The sequence below is a fragment of the Hippocampus zosterae genome, unplaced genomic scaffold (genome assembly GCF_025434085.1).
Source record: "Hippocampus zosterae strain Florida unplaced genomic scaffold, ASM2543408v3 HiC_scaffold_297, whole genome shotgun sequence".
Taxonomy (NCBI): Eukaryota; Metazoa; Chordata; class Actinopteri; order Syngnathiformes; family Syngnathidae; genus Hippocampus; species Hippocampus zosterae.
In genome coordinates this window covers 7080-25415 of record NW_026262861.1, presented here as the reverse complement: position 1 = coordinate 25415, position 18336 = coordinate 7080, and the positions used below count along the sequence as shown (strand labels likewise).

General features: G+C 51.0%; 3 protein-coding genes and 1 pseudogene across 3 annotated transcripts; all 4 read right to left on the bottom strand.

Moving 5' to 3' along the window:
• Positions 1-351: 351 nt before the first annotated feature.
• LOC127594881 (extracellular signal-regulated kinase 2-like) lies at positions 352-1510 on the bottom strand. Its single transcript, XM_052056635.1, is given in 2 exon segments — positions 352-834; positions 836-1510. Coding segments are annotated over 2 exon segments (1158 nt in total).
• Positions 1511-11267: 9757 nt separating this feature from the next.
• Positions 11268-12411, bottom strand: LOC127594880 (kinesin-II 95 kDa subunit-like). Its single transcript, XM_052056634.1, is given in 2 exon segments — positions 11268-11865; positions 11867-12411. Coding segments are annotated over 2 exon segments (1143 nt in total).
• Positions 12412-12428: 17 nt separating this feature from the next.
• On the bottom strand, positions 12429-13613 carry LOC127594879 (uncharacterized). The gene is given in 4 exon segments (XM_052056633.1): positions 12429-12655; positions 12658-12778; positions 12823-13059; positions 13107-13613. Coding segments are annotated over 4 exon segments (1074 nt in total). The 5' UTR covers positions 13596-13613.
• A 1000-nt stretch (positions 13614-14613) lies between these two features.
• LOC127594878 (cytosolic carboxypeptidase 2-like) lies at positions 14614-17397 on the bottom strand (annotated as a pseudogene).
• Positions 17398-18336: the final 939 nt, after the last annotated feature.

The window sequence follows — 18336 nt, the reverse complement described above, 5'->3', positions numbered from 1 at the left end:
GGACTCTGCCATCCTGCTCATACGCGTGGCCATGCTCTGCAAGCGCCTGAGGGTGCTGGCCTACCCCGACGCGGCCTACGCCTTGCTGGGGATGGGCTGCGCAGGGATGGTGGTGTTCCGGCTGCTGTTCGAAAAGCCCAAGTGGCTGTAGCTCTAGAAGCGGTAGGACGAGAGGCACCAGATACTGATGGAATCGGGGATGCACCATTGAGCAGAGCGTATTCAGATCAACTTCTTGAGGCTGCCTCGGGACTGCCGGGGCAGGTAGTTCGTCTTGAGCATGTGGCTAGATCTGCTCAGCCCCGCGTACGCCCATTCATCCCCCTTTATCAGATCTTTGAAGCTGTGCCTCTACTTCTCCAGGGTCTGCTTGCGCTTATATACGCCGTGCCGCCTCTCTTCGCCTCGGAAAACGTGCTTCCTTACTGTGAACTCGCAGCGGGTGCTTCGCTCCTCTCGCAGCAGCTCGCGCTCGGTTAGCCGGCTGCGGTCCGCGCTTTCGTAAATCAGATTGCGATACTCCTTGAGCCCCAGCTTGACGCTGTCGTGCACTGGCACTCGGATCGGCTCCTTGCAAATTAGCTCATCTTTTTCGTTGCGGAAGCGGCTCACGAAGGCCGAGCGCAGCAGTGACTGTGCGCTCGGCCGTTTTAGCGGGCTGAAACTGAGCATTGCCCGGATGATCTCAATAGCGTCTGGCGGGGCACTAGGCAGCAGGTCACTGAGCCTTTTCCGTTCGGGTGTTAATAACCCTGCCAGCACTTGTTCGGCTGCCTTTGCCCCGATATCCGCGACGTCTTGGGCAGACGGCTGGCCCAGGACAGCGATGATGAGTTTCGAGTTGCTCGACAGTCGAGTTGCCAGGGAATAGGGGCTTGCCACCATGGTAAAATTCAGCCAGGATGCAGCCGAGAGACCAGATGTCAACGCCGCGGCCATAAGATTGACTTCCCAAAAGGATTTCCGGGGCACGGTACCATCGGGTCGCGAGATGTTCGGTCATGACCGCCTAGCTCTGGTTGCACTGTGTCAGAGAGCGCACCAACCCGAAGTCGCAAAGCTTGGCAGTGCATTCCGCGTTGAGCAGGACGTTGGAGGGCTTGATGTCACGATGGATGACCTCGCCTGAGTGGAGATAGTGGATGGCCTTGAAGAGTTGGTAGGCGATAAAGCGGTGGTGAACTTCTTCGAGGATGCGGTCGTGCAGGGCGCGGTAGAGGTCTGCCTCCATGAACTCGAAGAGCATGTAAACGTCCTTGCCGTTTCGCGCGCGGAAGGTTTTGTGCAGGCGCACGATGTTGGGGTGGGAGATCTCTTGGAGGAACATGATCTCGCGGTATGTGCGCTGTGCGTCAGTGCTGTGCTGGAATGCGTCGAAAATCTTCTTAAGGGCGAAGGTTTATTTGGTCTTACGGTCCTGGACCCTGAAGACGTGCCCGTAAGCGCCGCTGCCCACCTTCCGCAAAGGCTCGTACAGTTTCAAAAGAGAGGGGTCCAGGCTGTCCGTCATTCAAATATAATCACTTCATCTATATGACACAGAAAACAATTCTTTACAAGATGTTTTAGAGTCATTAATTGATTTGGTCAATAATGATTGTATTTGTGGGTTTAAAGTGTATCCATTAGTCACTTATTTGTCCTGAATATATATCCAAAAACTATTGTTCCAATTACTTATCGACTTTTTTAACATACTTTACATTTTATGAGTAGAAAAACCCCGAAAATAATATAAAACACCGTCTTAATTATTACTTATTGCTTTCAGCATTTATGTTAGTACATGCGTGTAATATAATTTCTTTCCTTATTAAATTCAAATACTTTAACCTTTTATCTATATCTGTGGAAGAATATTATTAGACTCAATGACTCAATTTGTTTAACAGAAAATGTTTAAAATAGTTTTTTAAATTACAAAGACTTTTTAACATTTTCATATTTTTTTTATATTAAAAAGGATGTTTAATAAACTTTCTTGACATTATTTTAAGAGAGTGGTGTCGATATTATTGAAAGATATTCTCTGTAGCTAAAGTAATACATTAGACGGAATATGTACAACCACTAAGATGCTTAAAAACATTCTGTAAATTTAATTACATAATCTAATGTTTATGTATTAATTTTCATGATTGCATCCGTAAGAAGTATATAAATCTTAGTAAATGGTGCTTTTATTTTTTAAAGCAATTAAAGGTTTTTCTCATGCATCCAATAGATCTATTTTTTGGCAATTTATTATGGAATATCCCAATTCGACAAACTGAATCTTTTTTAAAATTTAAAGTTTAGCCTTTTTAATAAAAGTTTATATAAGTGTGGTTTTAGTAAATAAAAAAAACAACGTTAACATAATCTTTTAACCATTTCCTAATAAAAAGATTTATGCCGTTCCTATCGATATTATATTTAACTTTATCTTGGTCTTTTATTTATCTATACTCCTTTAAAGATATTTACATAAATTAAGGCGTAATCGTAATCTATAAATTCTAAAGCCATTAGAATAGTTGGAATAGGACTTTTATTTTTATTAATAAAAATCATTAGTAAAACGTTATATTAAAAACTATTTAGTTTATGCTTTAAACAAAAATTGATTATTGTTTAAAGTTATTAACAACCCTTTTCAAAATCATTGCTTAAAAAGCAAAATTTACTAGCAGATTATGCTTTTATGCAGTTTATTATTTATTATTCCAAACTTCCATCAGTGAGACTATCCAAAAAAGAATAGTCAATTATACTTTCGAAAATTTTCTTACGTTATATAATTTTAATATCTGGTGAGTATATTAATTTCCTCTAACTTTCAGTTCTAATAAGATATTACATTATTTTTTAAGATAAGGTAATAGAAAATTATGGATTTTATGATGATTGAATTTATTTTTATTTTTAGTATGTTAAAATTTCTAACCAAAATGGATAGGCAATTAAAAATTATTATTATTTCCAGTGAATTTGATTTAATTCTTAACATCTTTTAATGAAATATAATTTAGATTTGTCCAAATATTTTATTGTTTTATAAATCACGAATTGTTTTTTAAAATAATCAAAATTAGCATAAAGAGAATCGGAGAATAAATTTTATTTTTCAAACACTTTTAAGTATTCATTGATTAGCTTCACTTGTAAATATTTTTTTTTCCCTTCATTTTAAATATTGATTACTACAAATAAATTTAAAGGATTCAATAATATTTCCTTTTATCCACCACCAATTTAATATCCTTAACATTTTTAATCCTGCTCAATTTAAATAGTAATTAAGCAATTAATAAAAAAAATATTTTGAGCAGCAATTTATTTATCTTATGATGTTGAAAAAAAGCTTTTTGTTTGTATAATTGAACCTATTTTTAATGTCTGTAATTATAATTGGTTGATATAAGTACCACGATAGAGTCTTTTATACTTTTTCATTTCAAGTGGCTTTCTTTTAATCTCATTTGTTAGCATTCTATAAGGATATTTCAAAGATTTTATAATAAACATTGAATCATCCATTAATTGCAATAACTTGTTTATTAGTTTGTAAAAAAAAGTAAAATTCTTATTTATATAAATTTGTAAAAGTAGATTATGAAAGGTAATTTTATATTCTGATTCGCTGTTAAGGCGAAAAAATTTACATGAAATTCTTCTTATCTTCTTATTATGAATCTATTTATCTAGCCATGTACTAGTAGATAAATCTGCTTTAAAAAAAATTATTTCCTTGCTAGTTAATGATTTAAAAAGCAAAACGGAAATTATTTTTCAAGGCCCTTCGCTAAATTTCATCTGCAATTTCAGTGCATGACTTTACAACAATAATATTTTATATTTCGGAAAATTTTTCCTAAATTTAAGCTTTTGATAAAGTCATACTTACCATAAGAAATACGTATTCAATGCTTTGATTACTTTATAGGAATTTCTTTAAAGAATATACTGGTACTCGATCTTATATTACTAAAACATTAATATTTGAAAATTTTTATTTGAAAATTTAAAATATTTGATGTTTGGCCGATAGTTTACGTTTATTTTGTAAGACGTCTGATCTGTATTTCGGTAAACACCATAGTATAAGGCATCCCTTTGGTAAATAAAAGATAAACTAATTTGAATGGGTAAGAGATAAAACATCTTAGCAGAACATTGACTACTATACTTATCCGAAATATATGGTTTTGGTTATGGATGGAAATTTTTATTTTATTAGTTATTTTATTCCAATATTGTAATGATCAGCGTGAATTACTACGGCAACAGGCTAGTTTGTTAACTAAAGACAGGGAATCTATTGTCTCTAAATAAGCTAATATGGATCAATCTCAATTATTTCAAAGTCTTATGCTAATTCTTACGGCAGTAGTTCCATAATTGGAAATAGGATATTGACCGAAGTTACAAAAGAACTAAATTCCTAGCTCTTTGTTTGTTCGAGTTTGATCGACGACAGAATCTATTCAACATCAAAGATTGTTTTTTAGCGCTACATTATTACTGGAGTGCTTTACCTTTCAGGATCGAGCTGTACAATTTCTGGACGGCTCTAGGGTACAATGAAAACAGGCTATGGTTCACTCGCCTAATCTGAATCGCTAAGCACGATCGGCTCCATCAATTTTATTTATGTGGAAGCACAGATAAATACGACTGCAGGAACAACAACATTAACCATCAATATTGCATCAAATTCCCTCATGAACAATGCTTTGTACTTGTTCAATTCACTCGTTAGTTCGATGAGGGATGCCGTATTCAATCTGAGTAATAGTACCTCCCATTAATCAGTGGAATTCATTATTTTCTGAGTCACCATTCATCTAGCAATCAAAATTTGTGTCCCCCTTGCTTTCTTTTGAAGAAGGAATTTATTTCTTCAGATGGATGTTGCATCCCTCTGCTGGTGTCCTCGTTGGACAGGTGAGTGTACTTGCTTTGTCCCTTCTTGCCGAAGTCCCCTCTCCGCTTCTGGAGGATGCGAGGGGCTGTCTCCAAATCCCGCATCTCGAGTGGCGTCGGCAGGTTATAATCTCGCTTGTAGATCGGGTCATCGTCTTGGTAGAAGGCCCCTCGGTGGTAGTACTTCTGCATGAACACATACTTGGTCTTGCTGGTCTGACCTGGCCAGATCCCAACACCTTGTTCTAAAGCAGCCGCTACTCATCTGTAAGTGCCCTTCGCCTTTCGTTCTCTGCGGCCTAACGCTGCAGCCTGGTCTACCTTTCGTAGTCTCTTTTGAGTCTGGCAATCTATCTTATCTTCCACCTTTCGTACTACAGTTCGTAGTCGGCGGGACAGTCAGTGTCGTCTGGCAGGTCATTGAGTTCGCAGCAGGAGTCCTAGTCGGATGAGAAATGCTGGTCTGCCTTTTCGGTGTCCAGGATCATCTGTCGGACCTCCTGTTTCTTTCTTTTTTCGGTCTCTACTTTTGTTATCTTTTTGCGTAGCTCGGATCTAAGCTTTTCTTATTTCCGGTTGGCGCGGAGTTGAAATACTGGCCTACATAAGTCTTCAGGGGGCTTAAGCTGCTGCTCCGGAATTGATTATGGCTCTGCAGCAGGATCGACAGCGATGACCTTGACAGTTTATTTATTTTCTGTTCGTGCACTGTGTATCGGCTCTTTGCTCGTCAAACCGGCTCGCAACACTTCAATCTCTTATTATTATTGCTCCCGTTGCAAGCGCAGCCTCGCAATCCGCTCCTGCCGGCTTTCCTTTGCGGTCTCCATAATTCAATATATTACTAAAGTCATCCGAGTGCCAGGATCTCCTGTTCAGGCAGATCCGGAAACAAGACTGGTCTGTGCAGCCTCATGAAATTAGCGATCTCGTCTTAGGAGTGCTGACCACGGAAGTAGTTCTTGGTCATCTTCCCTTCCTCGAGGTAGAAAAGGATTAGCTGCGGGGTTTGTGTTATGTAGACGAATGGCGATTCGTTCTTGGCCACGTCGAACATGCCTAGACTGACTTGCTTGCCTTTCAATTAATCGCCCACCGTCCCCCAAAACTTTTGCAAGGCTCTTTTCAGCCGGCTGCTGCCTGCCTCTCGCGAGTCCCACACATAGAGGAGATAAGAGTGGTTTGCCCGTCTGATTGTCGGCTCCACATTCTTCCCGACCAGCACCTCAAAGTCTCCGGCCTTTTCATCTTTAGGCTCCTCTGTCAACAAAATTCTGTCGCATCGGTTAAACCAGCAGTCCTAGAGCCTCATCAGAATCTGCTCACTTGTAGAGACATTCGCAATGAATCGTTGCATCTGACCGGTCGCGAAACTGACGACCAGAAGGTATCGATCAAGAGAGTCGTACTCCTGGACGGTCAGTTCGGACAACATCTGTCGGACTACAGGGTCGTCGGCTATGAGGAACCTGACTCTTCGGTAGCGCAAGGCTTCGAATCGATTTTGCTATGCTGCTATCGCGAACTGCTGTTGGAAAGCCTCGTCATAAGTGCGGTTGAAGACGATCAAGGCCCAGGGGTTGGCGGCAATAGCCTCCAAGTAATTATCGGGGGTCAGCCTGACCACAGTCGGCAGGGTTTCAGATCTGATGTATTCTGTGATTTAGTCCTGCTCGGCAATGTCACCTATGAAGGGGGCTACTCTTCCAAACCCGTGGAGGAGAAGGGTAGCTCTCTCCTCGTCTGTATGGCTGATGTCAACCAAGTATACTGAATGAATCCCCCTCGCCTGCAGAAGCTGTGACTTCACCAATGCAGTCAGATTGCCCTCACCAAAATGTTGTTCCTCCTTGAACACGAAGATCGCCCTTGGCTCGGTGTGCCCCAAGACTCGATCGTACTCCTCCTTGCCCTCTATGGTCTGTACTCGTAGGTTAAGCTCCGCCTCGATCACCTACTTGATTGTCTGGTGAGAGGGCGGCTCTTAGTAAGATCGGTCTTTGTGTTTGAAGAGCAGATTGAGGGAGTGTTGGGTGGAGGAGTTGGTCTAAGGGTGGTGGGTGACAAGTATTTACAGGCCCAGAGAGGATAGGAGGTGGTCTAGTTCGGCCAGGGATTTTTCATCCTGTTCGGCTGAGAATTCGACTACCACGTCAAAGTACTACCGGAGTCGGACATCAACAGTGCTGCTATTGGTAGCTGCCAGGAGGCAAACCACCACCTGGGCCATCAACACAGCCAGCAGGAATCCAAAGCTGCCATTCATTTTGATTAATAACACGTGTAATTGCAAACTAACTCTCTTGATTATGGAAAGTAATCTAGAATCAGGTGGCCGAAGGTTATGCGGCGGGATGGGGCGGGTAAGAAAGATCGACAGACGTGGGGTGATAAATTTAAGGCAGGAATGTTTAAGGAATTATAATTATATGGGATATTTGGGGGACTTGGGAAAAGTTATGACTACTGCTGAGATGAAGGAGCATCAAGAACGCCTGAAGCTGAGGCTGGTCGATCAGTTTCTTACTCTGTTGAAGGCATTCAAAAAGTGGGAAAATCACGATCACAAGACCCTGGTCTGGGGCGACGAAATATAGGCACACATGATCCTGCTGGACCCGCCTCGTCTGTTCTGCCCCGATAAGATGCCGGAGAGTGCAGTTGACCTCATGCCCGAATATGGCCGCTGGATGGTTGAGACCATCCCCAGGCGGCCCTACCTGGCTGTCGACATCATCTGTGACGTCATGAAATCCATGTCGGAAAGGTACTCTGAATTTCGAAAGCTGCCCTGCAAGGTGATTAGCATTCCCGCCATGCCTTTCATGGGGGCCGAGCCTGCTCCTGACAGGGAGACCGCCGTCGCCAACAGCAAGTACATCGACGACCGGATCATCTCTCTGCATCCGAGGTTCCCTACGCTGACCAAGAACATTCGGGAGCGTCGGGGGTAAAACGTATAGATCAGGATGCCAATTTTCTTGGACGAGCACACGGCGGAGGCAAACTAGGATGAGCCCTTCCCGAGGGAAGTGCACATGGACGCGATGGCTTTCGGGATGGGTATGTGCTGCTTGCAGACCACCTACCTTACCAAGAACTTGGACCACGCTCGTTACCTCTACGACCAACTGTCCATCCTTTCCCCTTTTTTCATGGCAATTTCGGCAGGCACACCCTTCGCGAAAGGCAAGCTACTCGGCACTGACACGCGCTGGGACATCATCGCTGCCTCGGTGGATGATCGCACCTCCGAAGAACGTAGCCCTGGTAGTCCGTCCTACATCCCCAAAAGTCGGTACAGCTCGATCAGCCAGTACCTCAGCACCGTGCCCTGGAACCTGCCCGAATACGGCGACGTGGCCTTACCGCTCAACTCCGACGTCATGGAGTACGCCCGAGCCAGGGCCCTCGAAAAGGGCGTCGAGCTGGACGATCGTCTTGAGAAGCACCTGGGATTCCTGACAATGCGGGACTTCATAATCCTCTACGAAGGACTGCTGCAGGAGGGAGAAGACACGAGCTTGATCTTCGAGCATCTGAACAGCACCAACTGGAACAACGTGCGGTTCAAGCCACCGCCAAGCCTGACCAGCCCGATCGGCTGGCGGGTGGAGTTCCGCACGACCGAGATCCAGGCGACTGCCGATGAAAACGCCATCCTCACTATCTTCCTAACCTACTTCATCAAGATCATCGAGGACACCGACGACTCCCTCAACTTCTACCTGCCGATCTCATACACCGACCTGAACTTCGAGCGGGCGCGGCGCATGGATGCCGCCGTCAAGGAGAAGTTCTTCTTTAGGGTCAACTACGACCAGAAGGGGCCGCCGGTCATCCGCGAGCTGACCCTGCATGAAATCATGTTCGGAAAGGGAGAGTTTTCGGGACTGTTCACCACCATCGAGGAGTAGATCTCCAGGCGCAGCACACCTCGCTGCAGGATGACCGGCTGCTCAAAAACCTCTCGCGGGTGGATGAGTACCTGCGAGCTAAGCTGTCTGGCGAGAAGCTGACACTGGCCCGGTGGATGCGAAACTTCATAACGTCGCATCCCGACTACAAGAAGGACTCGCGGATCCCGACCTCGGTTTCCAACGACTTGTTGAAGCGGCTGGTGCAGATCGAGCGGAGGGAAGTCCTGGACGATAACTTCTTCATCTTCCCGTGCGATGGATGCAAATGAATATGATAGATTGATCGATTGCACGGTCACTGCGCCGGGATGGCGGGCAAGCCCATTTTTTTGAGTTCGGTGAGGTCGAGCAGCAGCATGCTCTCGATGCTGCTGCTGAAGAGGAATAATCCAACCATCGACAGCGCGAAAAGGCAGACGTCCTTGTACTGGAAGAGCCGCTGGCGCCTCAGCTGGCGGGACTTGGGCCACAGCCACCCGTAGAACACCGCCAGCTGCTCCCGCAGCAGCTTGGCCGGGGACTGCAATCGATTCATCGAATATTAAAAATGCAACATAGGGACTCCGCCTTCCGCCTGGATCATGCTCTCAAGGATAGCATCGCTCGCAAGTATGAGTTCATTGACGTGCCTGCCCACGCCCCTGACCTGCTGAGCAGGCCCTCGTCCGCCAGGTCATCCAGCAAGGCCCCAGCCTCATCAACAGCCACTTCTCCTGTGAGGTGCCCAAAGATGGGCTTGTTAAGGTCCAGCCTGTCAAGGCCCTCACGCCCGCCAGGTATCTTCAAATCCTGGGGCGGATTTCAGAATAGGAAGGACTTCACAGACCCAGCCTCGAGAGACTGCAGGCCAGCCATGACCGGATCATGCGGCGGCACCGAGCCTGCTTCCGACCCTAGTGAAACCGTCTTTCCCTGCCCCTAAAAAAACATTCAGTCCGAGAGACAGCTTCGACGGAATTCCATTCGAACTGATCCGGCCAGGCAGCCCCAGAAAGAACACCTACTCGAACTTCACGGGCCGTGCCCTCCAGCGAAGCAGGCCCAGGCTCACTCTCTGTACCAGCACGCCCGACCTGCGCCACATCGGCGTGGCCGGCGCCAGTATCAAGCTGGAGAGCAGAACGCAGAGCTCCTCCAGAAGGCGGCCTTCGACAAGACGGCTTCAACAGCCTTCTGAGAGGCCGGGGACAGGCCGCAGCTAGCTGCAGAGCAGGCCGAGGGGCGTGCGGCCGGGCACCGCGATCAAGCGGCCGATGACAGCCGTGCCCCAGTGAGTATTTTTTGATCATGGATGCAGCTTTGAAGGAAGCCGTGAATTTCTCAGAGCTGGAGGAATTCGCCCGGAGGGTGGCGCAGCAGTCGATGGACGCAGTGCTCGAGAAAAAGACCTTCGCGGCTGAAGAGGCGGGGCGCTGGATCAACCTGATCTGCGACGGTATTGTGAGCCGGCTGCAGTCGAATCCGAACTTCAAGTTCGTGGTGAACTGCGTGGTGCTGGAACGGCGGGACTGCGAGCTAGGCAGCGGGGGGTCGTACTACTGGGACAGCGAGTTAGACGGCAGGATCATCATCCAACGGGACTACCTGCACCTCAGTGCTCTGGTCACCGTCTTCGGGGTGGCCTACTGATCATCATCACATCGGCGGAAGGTACTGTCTCCGGCCTGAACGGGGGCGGTCATCCGAGCGCGTGTCGGAGATGTCGTGGTCCACCTGCAGACTGTCGAGCTTGACCTTGCGGCCTTCCCGCACCTGCAGGTTCTGGCGGGGCTCCTCTGTGACTTTTCGCTGCGGTACAGGTGACTGCGGGAGCTGGTCTTGGCCATCTGAAAGCGCGAGGTTTGGTCTCTGCCACTCCGAAGTGACTCATCTTGCTGCGACACAGCTCGAGACTGGCCTCCTGGCTCAGTTTCGGGAAGTGGACCTTGCCCTACTCGATGAGATAGAAGGGGCGCACTTCGTAACGCCTGACCTTTTCTACGACTGAACCGTCCTCCTGCACCTTTTCGGCCATGATGGGCCTGGCCCTCGCCCGAATCGTGACCAGCTGCTCCTCCGAGAGCAGGCAGGCCAGCGCCTGCCTCAAAAAGTCATTTTCGCACTAGAGGTCCTCGACGCCCTCGGCATAGGTCTTGTTGATGCTGTCCTGCTGGTAGAGCAGCAGCTCGTTCTCGCGCTTGAGCCGCTTGAACTCTGAGATCAACTGGCTGTGGCGCTTGCTCTCTGAATGCTACAGGTCCTCCATCTGCTCCCGCAGCCGGGCTAGTTCTTGCTCGTGCTGCTCCCGCAGCTGATGCTACAAATGCTGGGCCTTGCGCTACTGCTATTTTCGCTGGTCCCGGCAGGGGAGCTGACTAGCTGACCAGATTTTTCGACGTTGATCTTGCGCAGCTGGTCAAGCTGCTCCTTGAGCTATGCGTTGCGCCTCCTCTCCTACTGCAGCTACAGGGCGTGGTCGTCCTCCAGCTCCTGCCCCTCGGGCGGCTGCACTGCCAGGCCAGGGCCGTCCCCTTCCCGCTCCTGCAGCAGCTTCCTAAGCCTCTCGATTTCAGTCGCATACTCCTTGATGAGGGCCTACTTTGGGTCTTCGTTGACTTTGGGCTTGTTTGTGATCTTGCGCGCCCGGGAGGCGTAGCGCAGGGTCGACAGGGTCTAGTCGAAGTTGTAGTCCGCTGGCGAGCAGGCTGCGATCATCAGGGTCTTTGAGTTGCCGCCCAGCGAGTCCTGGAGCAGGCGGGTCAGCTTCGAGTCCCTGAAGGGCACGTGCTTTTTGCGCTCGACTAGGGCACTGATGACATTTCCGAGGGCAGTCAGGGACAGGTTGATCTTGTTGGCCTCCTTCAGCCGGTCCCCCTCCGCACCAGTCTTGCTCTGGCGTTCCGAACCGGCCAGGTCGACCAGATTCATTTTCCCTACCTTTACCAGCTCACCACGCTCGGTCTGCTCGATGCTTTCGTAGTAGATGGTGAAGATGCAGTGCGAGCGCGAGGAGTGCTCGTTCATCCGGGTCGCGGCTGTGGCTCGGTGCCCGTCGCCCGCGCATCTGCTGCAGCATCTCCGGGACCGACCGCACTGGCACGGTCAGCAGATCCTTCACAAACACCCCGCGCTCAGGGTTCTCCTTCAGCTCCCGACGAGGCACCTACTGGGCCAGCAAATCCTTGATCTCTTCATTGTAGATCTCGATAAAAGACACGTGCACCAGGACCTTCTTCTAGTCTGTCTCTACGATATCCACGAAGTGTTGGAAGGCCCTCGGAATGATGCCCATGGCGGCTGGGTCCGACAGGTCGCCGATCATGGTGAAAGATTTTCCGCAGCCCGTCTGTCCGTAGGCGAACACTGTGGTGTTGAAGCCCTGGGCTGTGCTCTAGACCAGCCGGAATGCCGTTTTCTCGTAGATCTCGTCCTGCCGACTGTCGCCCAGAAAGGCGAAGTCGAAGTAAAACTCGCGAGGGTCCTCTCCCTCCTTCTCGAGGCGGACCAGGTGGTCATCCCTCAAGGAGAGCACAGCGCGGGCCTTGCGCTGCAGCTCGTAGTCCACGAAGGGCCGCACTCGGACCACAACGCACAGGTTTTCGGTCATGAAATGATAAATGTCGGTCAGGAAGCGACCAGCCCGGCCGGCATGGTCGAGGTGGGCGTCTCGAGGGGCTGGAAGCCCAGCTCCTCCTCGGGGATGCCGAACTCGACGAGCTTGGTCTCGTAGACGCGGATGGCGTCGTTGTAGGCCTTGGTGGCGTGGTGGATCGTGTACTGGAGGTTGCGGATGGTGGCGTTCTTCTCCTCGAGCTACTGGTAGACCTTCCTGCGGATGTCTTCGACTGCGCCGGGTCGATGGGGCTGATCTGGGTGATGCGGGTCATGTTGACTTCCTTCTCCTCGAGCTTTTCGGCCAGGCTCTCCAGCCGCTGGTTCAGGATCACGTTCTTCAGCTCGGCGTGCTTCTTGACCTCGGAGGTCATTTTGGCGAACTTGACCTCGAGGTCTGCTTGACCTGCTCCAGCCGGTCGATCTCGTCATCCAGGTCCTTGCGCTCCTTGTGAAGGCGGAGGCGCTTTTCCTTGAGGACGTGGAGCTTGCTCTTGTAGTTCTGGAGACTGTTCTTCTCTTTCTCGAAGTACTTGAGCTTGAGCATCTTGTCAGCCTTCTTCTTGCGGAGTCGCTCGAGCGGGCCCTTTTCGTTTTTGTTGCTCTCGGTCAGCTCGGCGATGAGGCGCTTGGTGTTGGCGACCTGCTCGTTGAGCTTCTTCATTTCGGCCGCGATGCTCCTTGATCAGCCGCAGGTTTGTCGGATGTGGTTTCGTTGTTGTAGGCCTTGAGGTTCGCGAAGGCCTCTTCGAAGTTCCGCACCAACTCGTTGATGTGCAGGTTCTTGCGCTCCTCGAGCTCGTGCTGGTCGACTTTGAACTTGAGCTCGAGGTCCTCGACCAGGCGCTCGTAGCGGGTCTGGTACTTGTGCTCGAGCTCCTGGAGGATGCTCTTGTTCTCCTTGCGGTTGACCTCCTCGGCCAGGCGCTGCTCCTTCTCCAGGTCGTCGGAGGTGAGGATGTAGTTCTTCTCGAATTTTCCATAGTTCTCCTTGAAGAGCTTCTTTTCCTCCTTCATCTTCTCGGTGCGCCGGTCGAAGTACTGCTTTTCCCGCAGCTTGGCCTCGTTCCCGTCCCGCTCGATGTCGATGTCCGTCCGCTCCAGCTCGTATTCCAGGTGCTTCACGCGCTGCAGGTACACCTTCACCTCCACGCGGTGGTTGGACTCCAGCTCCTCCATCTCGGATTCCTTGTTCAGTACCTCGGTGTTGGTGGCCTCGATTTCCTGGCAGTGTTGAGGTAGAACTCCTCCACCTTGTCGCGGTCCTGCTGGATGTAGTTGCGCTTGGTGCGGATGTCGGTGACCTTCTCCTTCTTGAGGCGGAGGGTGGCCTGCAGGTCCGCCCCCGAGAGCGGAGTGTACTCGTCCTCGGGCTCGACCTCCTTCTTGGGCTTCTTGGGGGCATATTATTATTGTTTTTGTATGCCTGCCGTTGCCACTTCAATTAATCCTAATCATATGTGGCTGTTCTGCTAGCGCCACTCTCATGTAGCAGTGCTCGCGATCTCACCGCGGAATGCCATAGCACCGGCCTTGCTTGTTCAAACCTTTATAACCTTACTGTTATCGATCAGTTTATCTATTTATGTAGGTTTCATTAAGCTGGTTGGATGCTTGTCATGGTTTTATCATCTTAATTCTCGTCGCTCTCCTGCCCTTTAACACAATTTATTAAGATGGCTTTATGCCTGTCATGGTTCTACCAAATGGCTTAAACACAATCATATCGATGCTTGGTCGTGGAGGGATCATTCGCGCTGAAGGAACCCCTCTAAGTTACGCTGCGCGGGGGTCTTTATGAGGGACTGTCCTAGTTCATCGGCTATACGGGTTAGTGTTTTCAATGTTTGGCTAACCCTGCGAGAAGTGATCTTGCTCTGGAATGGTTCAAGTAGGAGAGGGAGATTGAAGAACAGCCCATGATGGGTTCTGAGGTGTGATGTGTTCAGAACCTCCCTGGTGTGTAGTTGCTAATTGATCAAGTTTGGCGGAGTTAGGTTTGCAAGTCCATAAGCGTGGATTTGGGAGAGGCCATCGCCAGTCGGCCTGCACCTGAAAGTTGTCGATTTGTTAGTTAGAGTAGCGAAAGTAGACAAGTCAGATAGCGAGGTGGACTGGGAGGACGATGTTCAAGCGATAGTTTATCTGCAATTTAATTGTAAAGAATTTAGTGGGTGAAGGTTAAATCTGCTGCCTGTCACATGAAATAGTCCGGCACGCGGGTGGGTGGTGTGCGGCTCGTTGGGCGGGGCGCAGGGTCGTACTGCAGGTTGTGCAGGTTGAGCGCCTCGTCGATCTCCATTATGCTCGCCTCGTTCCCGCATCGGTAGCAGTAGTTCGGCGCGGAAAACACGGTGATGCATTTGTCCTGGTGCAGTACTGGTAGCCCGGGATCACTAGCTGGTGCGCCCTGCAGATCATCCGCAGCTTGTTCGCCCGAGTGAAGGAGTCTGTCGCGTCCGGCCCCCAGATCCACCCGCAGCCGCGGGGCGAAATCCCGAAACCCGCCTTGGTGTCGTCGGGGTCTGACCAGAGCAGGTCGCACATGGCGCCGTCGTGGGCACGTCCTGGATGCGGTTGATGAACTGGATGTCGTCGATCTTCTGGATGGTCGGACTGAGCCCCCCATGCAGGCAGAAGAACTCGTTCTCCACGAGGGCGGCGAGCGGCAGGTACTGGAACACCTCTGCGAACAGGCGCCAGACGTTCTCGTTGCCATACTTCTTGAGGCACTCGTCGTAGAACCCGTAGGTGCGATTGATCTCGCGGTTCTAGTGGTTGCCCCGCAGGAGGGTCAGCCTGCACGGGTGCTTGATCTTTAGCAGCAGCACCAGCGTGAGGGTCTCGACACTGTTCATACCGCGGTCCACGTAGTCGCCCATGAACAAGTAGTTGGTGCCCTGGTCAGCGTGTTACCGGCAGCTCGCCTCCGATGCAGAACAGCTCGATGAGGTCGTGGAACTGCCCGTGGGTGTCTCCGCAGACAGTGACGGGGGCGCGGACGAGGGCGACATTGGGCTCCTCGGCAAGGATCTCCTTAGCTCGCTCGCAGACGAGCTTAACCTCCCTCTCCTCGAGGGGCGCACACTTCTTGACCTGCGCGATGAACTTGTCGATATCCATTATTATCACTATCGATCGATCATTTCTTCTTCTTGAGGGGCAGGTTCAGCCCTTCTTCTTTATCTGCAGGTTGCGCTGGGCGAACTAGATGCCCGTTGTCGCCTTCCCCTCCTTCTCTGGCAGGCCGTCTTTCGGGTCCTCGTTTGAGAAGTCTGAGTCGTCCCGTCGCTTTTCTTGTCGTCGTCTACACGGTCGATCTTCTGCAGTAGCCGCTCCAGCTCCTCGCTGGCCTGACGGACCTTGGCCTGGTCGGGGTCGTAGAGCTCGAGGACGGACTGGCAGAAGCCTGTGCGATTTCGCGGAACTGGTCGATGTTGAAATGCAAATACTACGATCGCCGAAGTCCGCGCCACAGAAGGAGAGCTCGAGGGTGTAGCAGTTCTGGATGGAGAGGTCCTTCCAGAGGGCGATGCGGGCAGTGCCCTCGCGGTCCTTCTGGATGGCGAAGGAGCAGTCCTTGTAGCTGAAGACGGACGAATTGTTGCGGAGGAGGAGAGGGAAGATCATCTCGCGGTGGCGGGGTCGCGGCCGGAGCAGCCGTAGAGGAAGATGTTCTTCTTGCGGAGTGGCCGTGGAAGTCGCAGTAGATGAGCAGCTCGCGCTCCTCCTTGGTCTTGCGGATGAGCTGCTTGGTGTGGTAGATGGTGGGGTGGTACTTCTTGCTGGGCTCGAGCCACTTGCGGTTGAGGTCGACCGAGGCCAGGTTGCACCGGGAGTTGCCGTGATCACCCCGTCGATGTTCAGCATGGGCACGATCTTGAAGATGAAGTTCTCGCGCAGCACGCGGGCGGTGGGGTTGTTGCTGACCAGGAACTCGATGATGTACTCGATCAGGTAGCTGCTCATGCTCTCGCCCGGGTGCACCCGGCTCGTCAGGAAGATGCCCTTCTTCTCCCGGCCGTTGTTGAAGTCCCCGATCACCACGTAGTCGCAGTTGTTGCCCGCGATCGTCTGGCAGAGGGTCTTGCGCTGGTAGCGGCCTTCTTGTGGGGGTCCACCTCCAGCCCCGGAGGAACCGCTGCAGCTGGGTGTAGGTGTAGGGGGTAGCAGTGGGCCATGTAGACCGTGTCGCAGTCGTACTCGAACTTCATCTGGAAGGTCAGCGAGTAGAAGAAGGTGCCGTTCTTCTTCTTGAGGCTGTTGCAGAAGTAGCAGATCTCGTAGCCGGACCGGTACCAGCCCTGCTTCTTCAGCCGCGCCCGCTTCTCCGAGTAGCACAGATCTTCATCCCCTCGTTGTAGAGCGAGTCCACCTTGTTGAGGTTGATGATGTCGAACCGGTACGGCACGTCCTTCCGCACGTTCGCCACCGAGAAGTAGTACCACTGCGTGTGGCAGTTCGTCATGTAGTCCGTCCGCAGGATCAGGTTGTACTCGAAGTCGCTCAGCTGCACCACCCGCCGCAGGTTGCCCGACTCGAACCGCGACTCGAACACCAGCGTGGTGTCCTCCTTGCTCTCGGGCAGGTAGTAGGGCAGCCGGTCCAGCCCGTACGTCGCTGGGTCCAGGTCCTTCGTGAACGGAGAGGGGTCCACCGACTCGTACACCAGCCGGTTCAGCAGCGAGTCCGGGTAGATGTATCGCTCGGCCTCGCGTTTCAGCGAGTCCATCAGGATCGTCTCTTTTGGCACGTTCAGGGGCTACGGGGGCTAGCTCGTGGCCAGGAACTCAGGGTTGCGCGGCAGCAGCACAAAGTCGGTTCCACTTGTAAGCAGGCTACGTCTTGCCGCCCCCTCCTCGATCTTAGGCAGCCCCTTCTCCTTCTCCCGCTTGTAGAGCAGTATGTTTATCCCGAAGAACTCGTCCCGATCGAACTCCTGCTCCTCCGGCTGTTCGCCCGTCCTCGCCTCTGATTCCATTTAAATCACAGATCATCACGCCCGTTCCTAACGAACGTTGGCCGCTAGGCCCCGCCCGACACTGCCTGCAGGTACGCCCGACCGCCCCGCGCGCCCCCCTGCAGCTTCACTTCCACTCTCGCTCCTTATCCAGTAAGCTGGCCTGTCGACCCGATCTGCTGTCCGTCAACTCTGCAGTCCACCTCCCTCTGCTACCAACCGCCCTCACAAACAAGGCAAAGGTTACTCTTCCAACCCATACCGCATGAGGCGGTAAGTCCACCTGCCTGCTACTGGAGTGTCCTCCGAACAACCTGCAGACCACAACTTCGTGAAGTAGCGGGGTAGCTAGGCCTCCTTGAGCTTTAGCTCCAGTCCCCGGTTGAATTCTTTTGAAGGCCAGCCGAACGGATTGCGGACGGTCGCCTCCCTCTGTCGAGGGAAACCAGTTGGTAGTGGTGATTGGACTAAGCCCGATCTCACTGGCTTCAGCGGAAGGTTGGCCGCCACCAGCAAGTCATCGGAAAGCTGCGACACCTGCTTCTGGCAAGTGACGAAGCCCCCCGTCAGGCAGTCAGCCAAAATTCGACCGATCTGGGTTGTTTCCCAAACACCTTGATCATACACTTTTCGATGAGCGCAGGCCATAGCTCTGCAGACTTGGTGACCGCACTTAAGATGATCCCGGTTTGGCTGTCAAATGGCAGGTAGTCATCCAGAAGGGTGTAGCGCCATACTGCCTCCTTGAACACTTTGACGAAGTAAAGCCTTGGGGGTTGAGGGTCTGGTCTTCGAACAGGTTGACAATGAGGGCGGGAGTTAGCATCGCGAGGGCGGACTGAAGGCCTCATCGAGAATGCCGGGCACCAGGCCACTCACGTCGAAAAAGCGCCATAGTCGGAATTTAAACTCGTCAGCGCGTCTGACCGTGCACCCTCTAGAGAAAACCTTAGGGGAGGC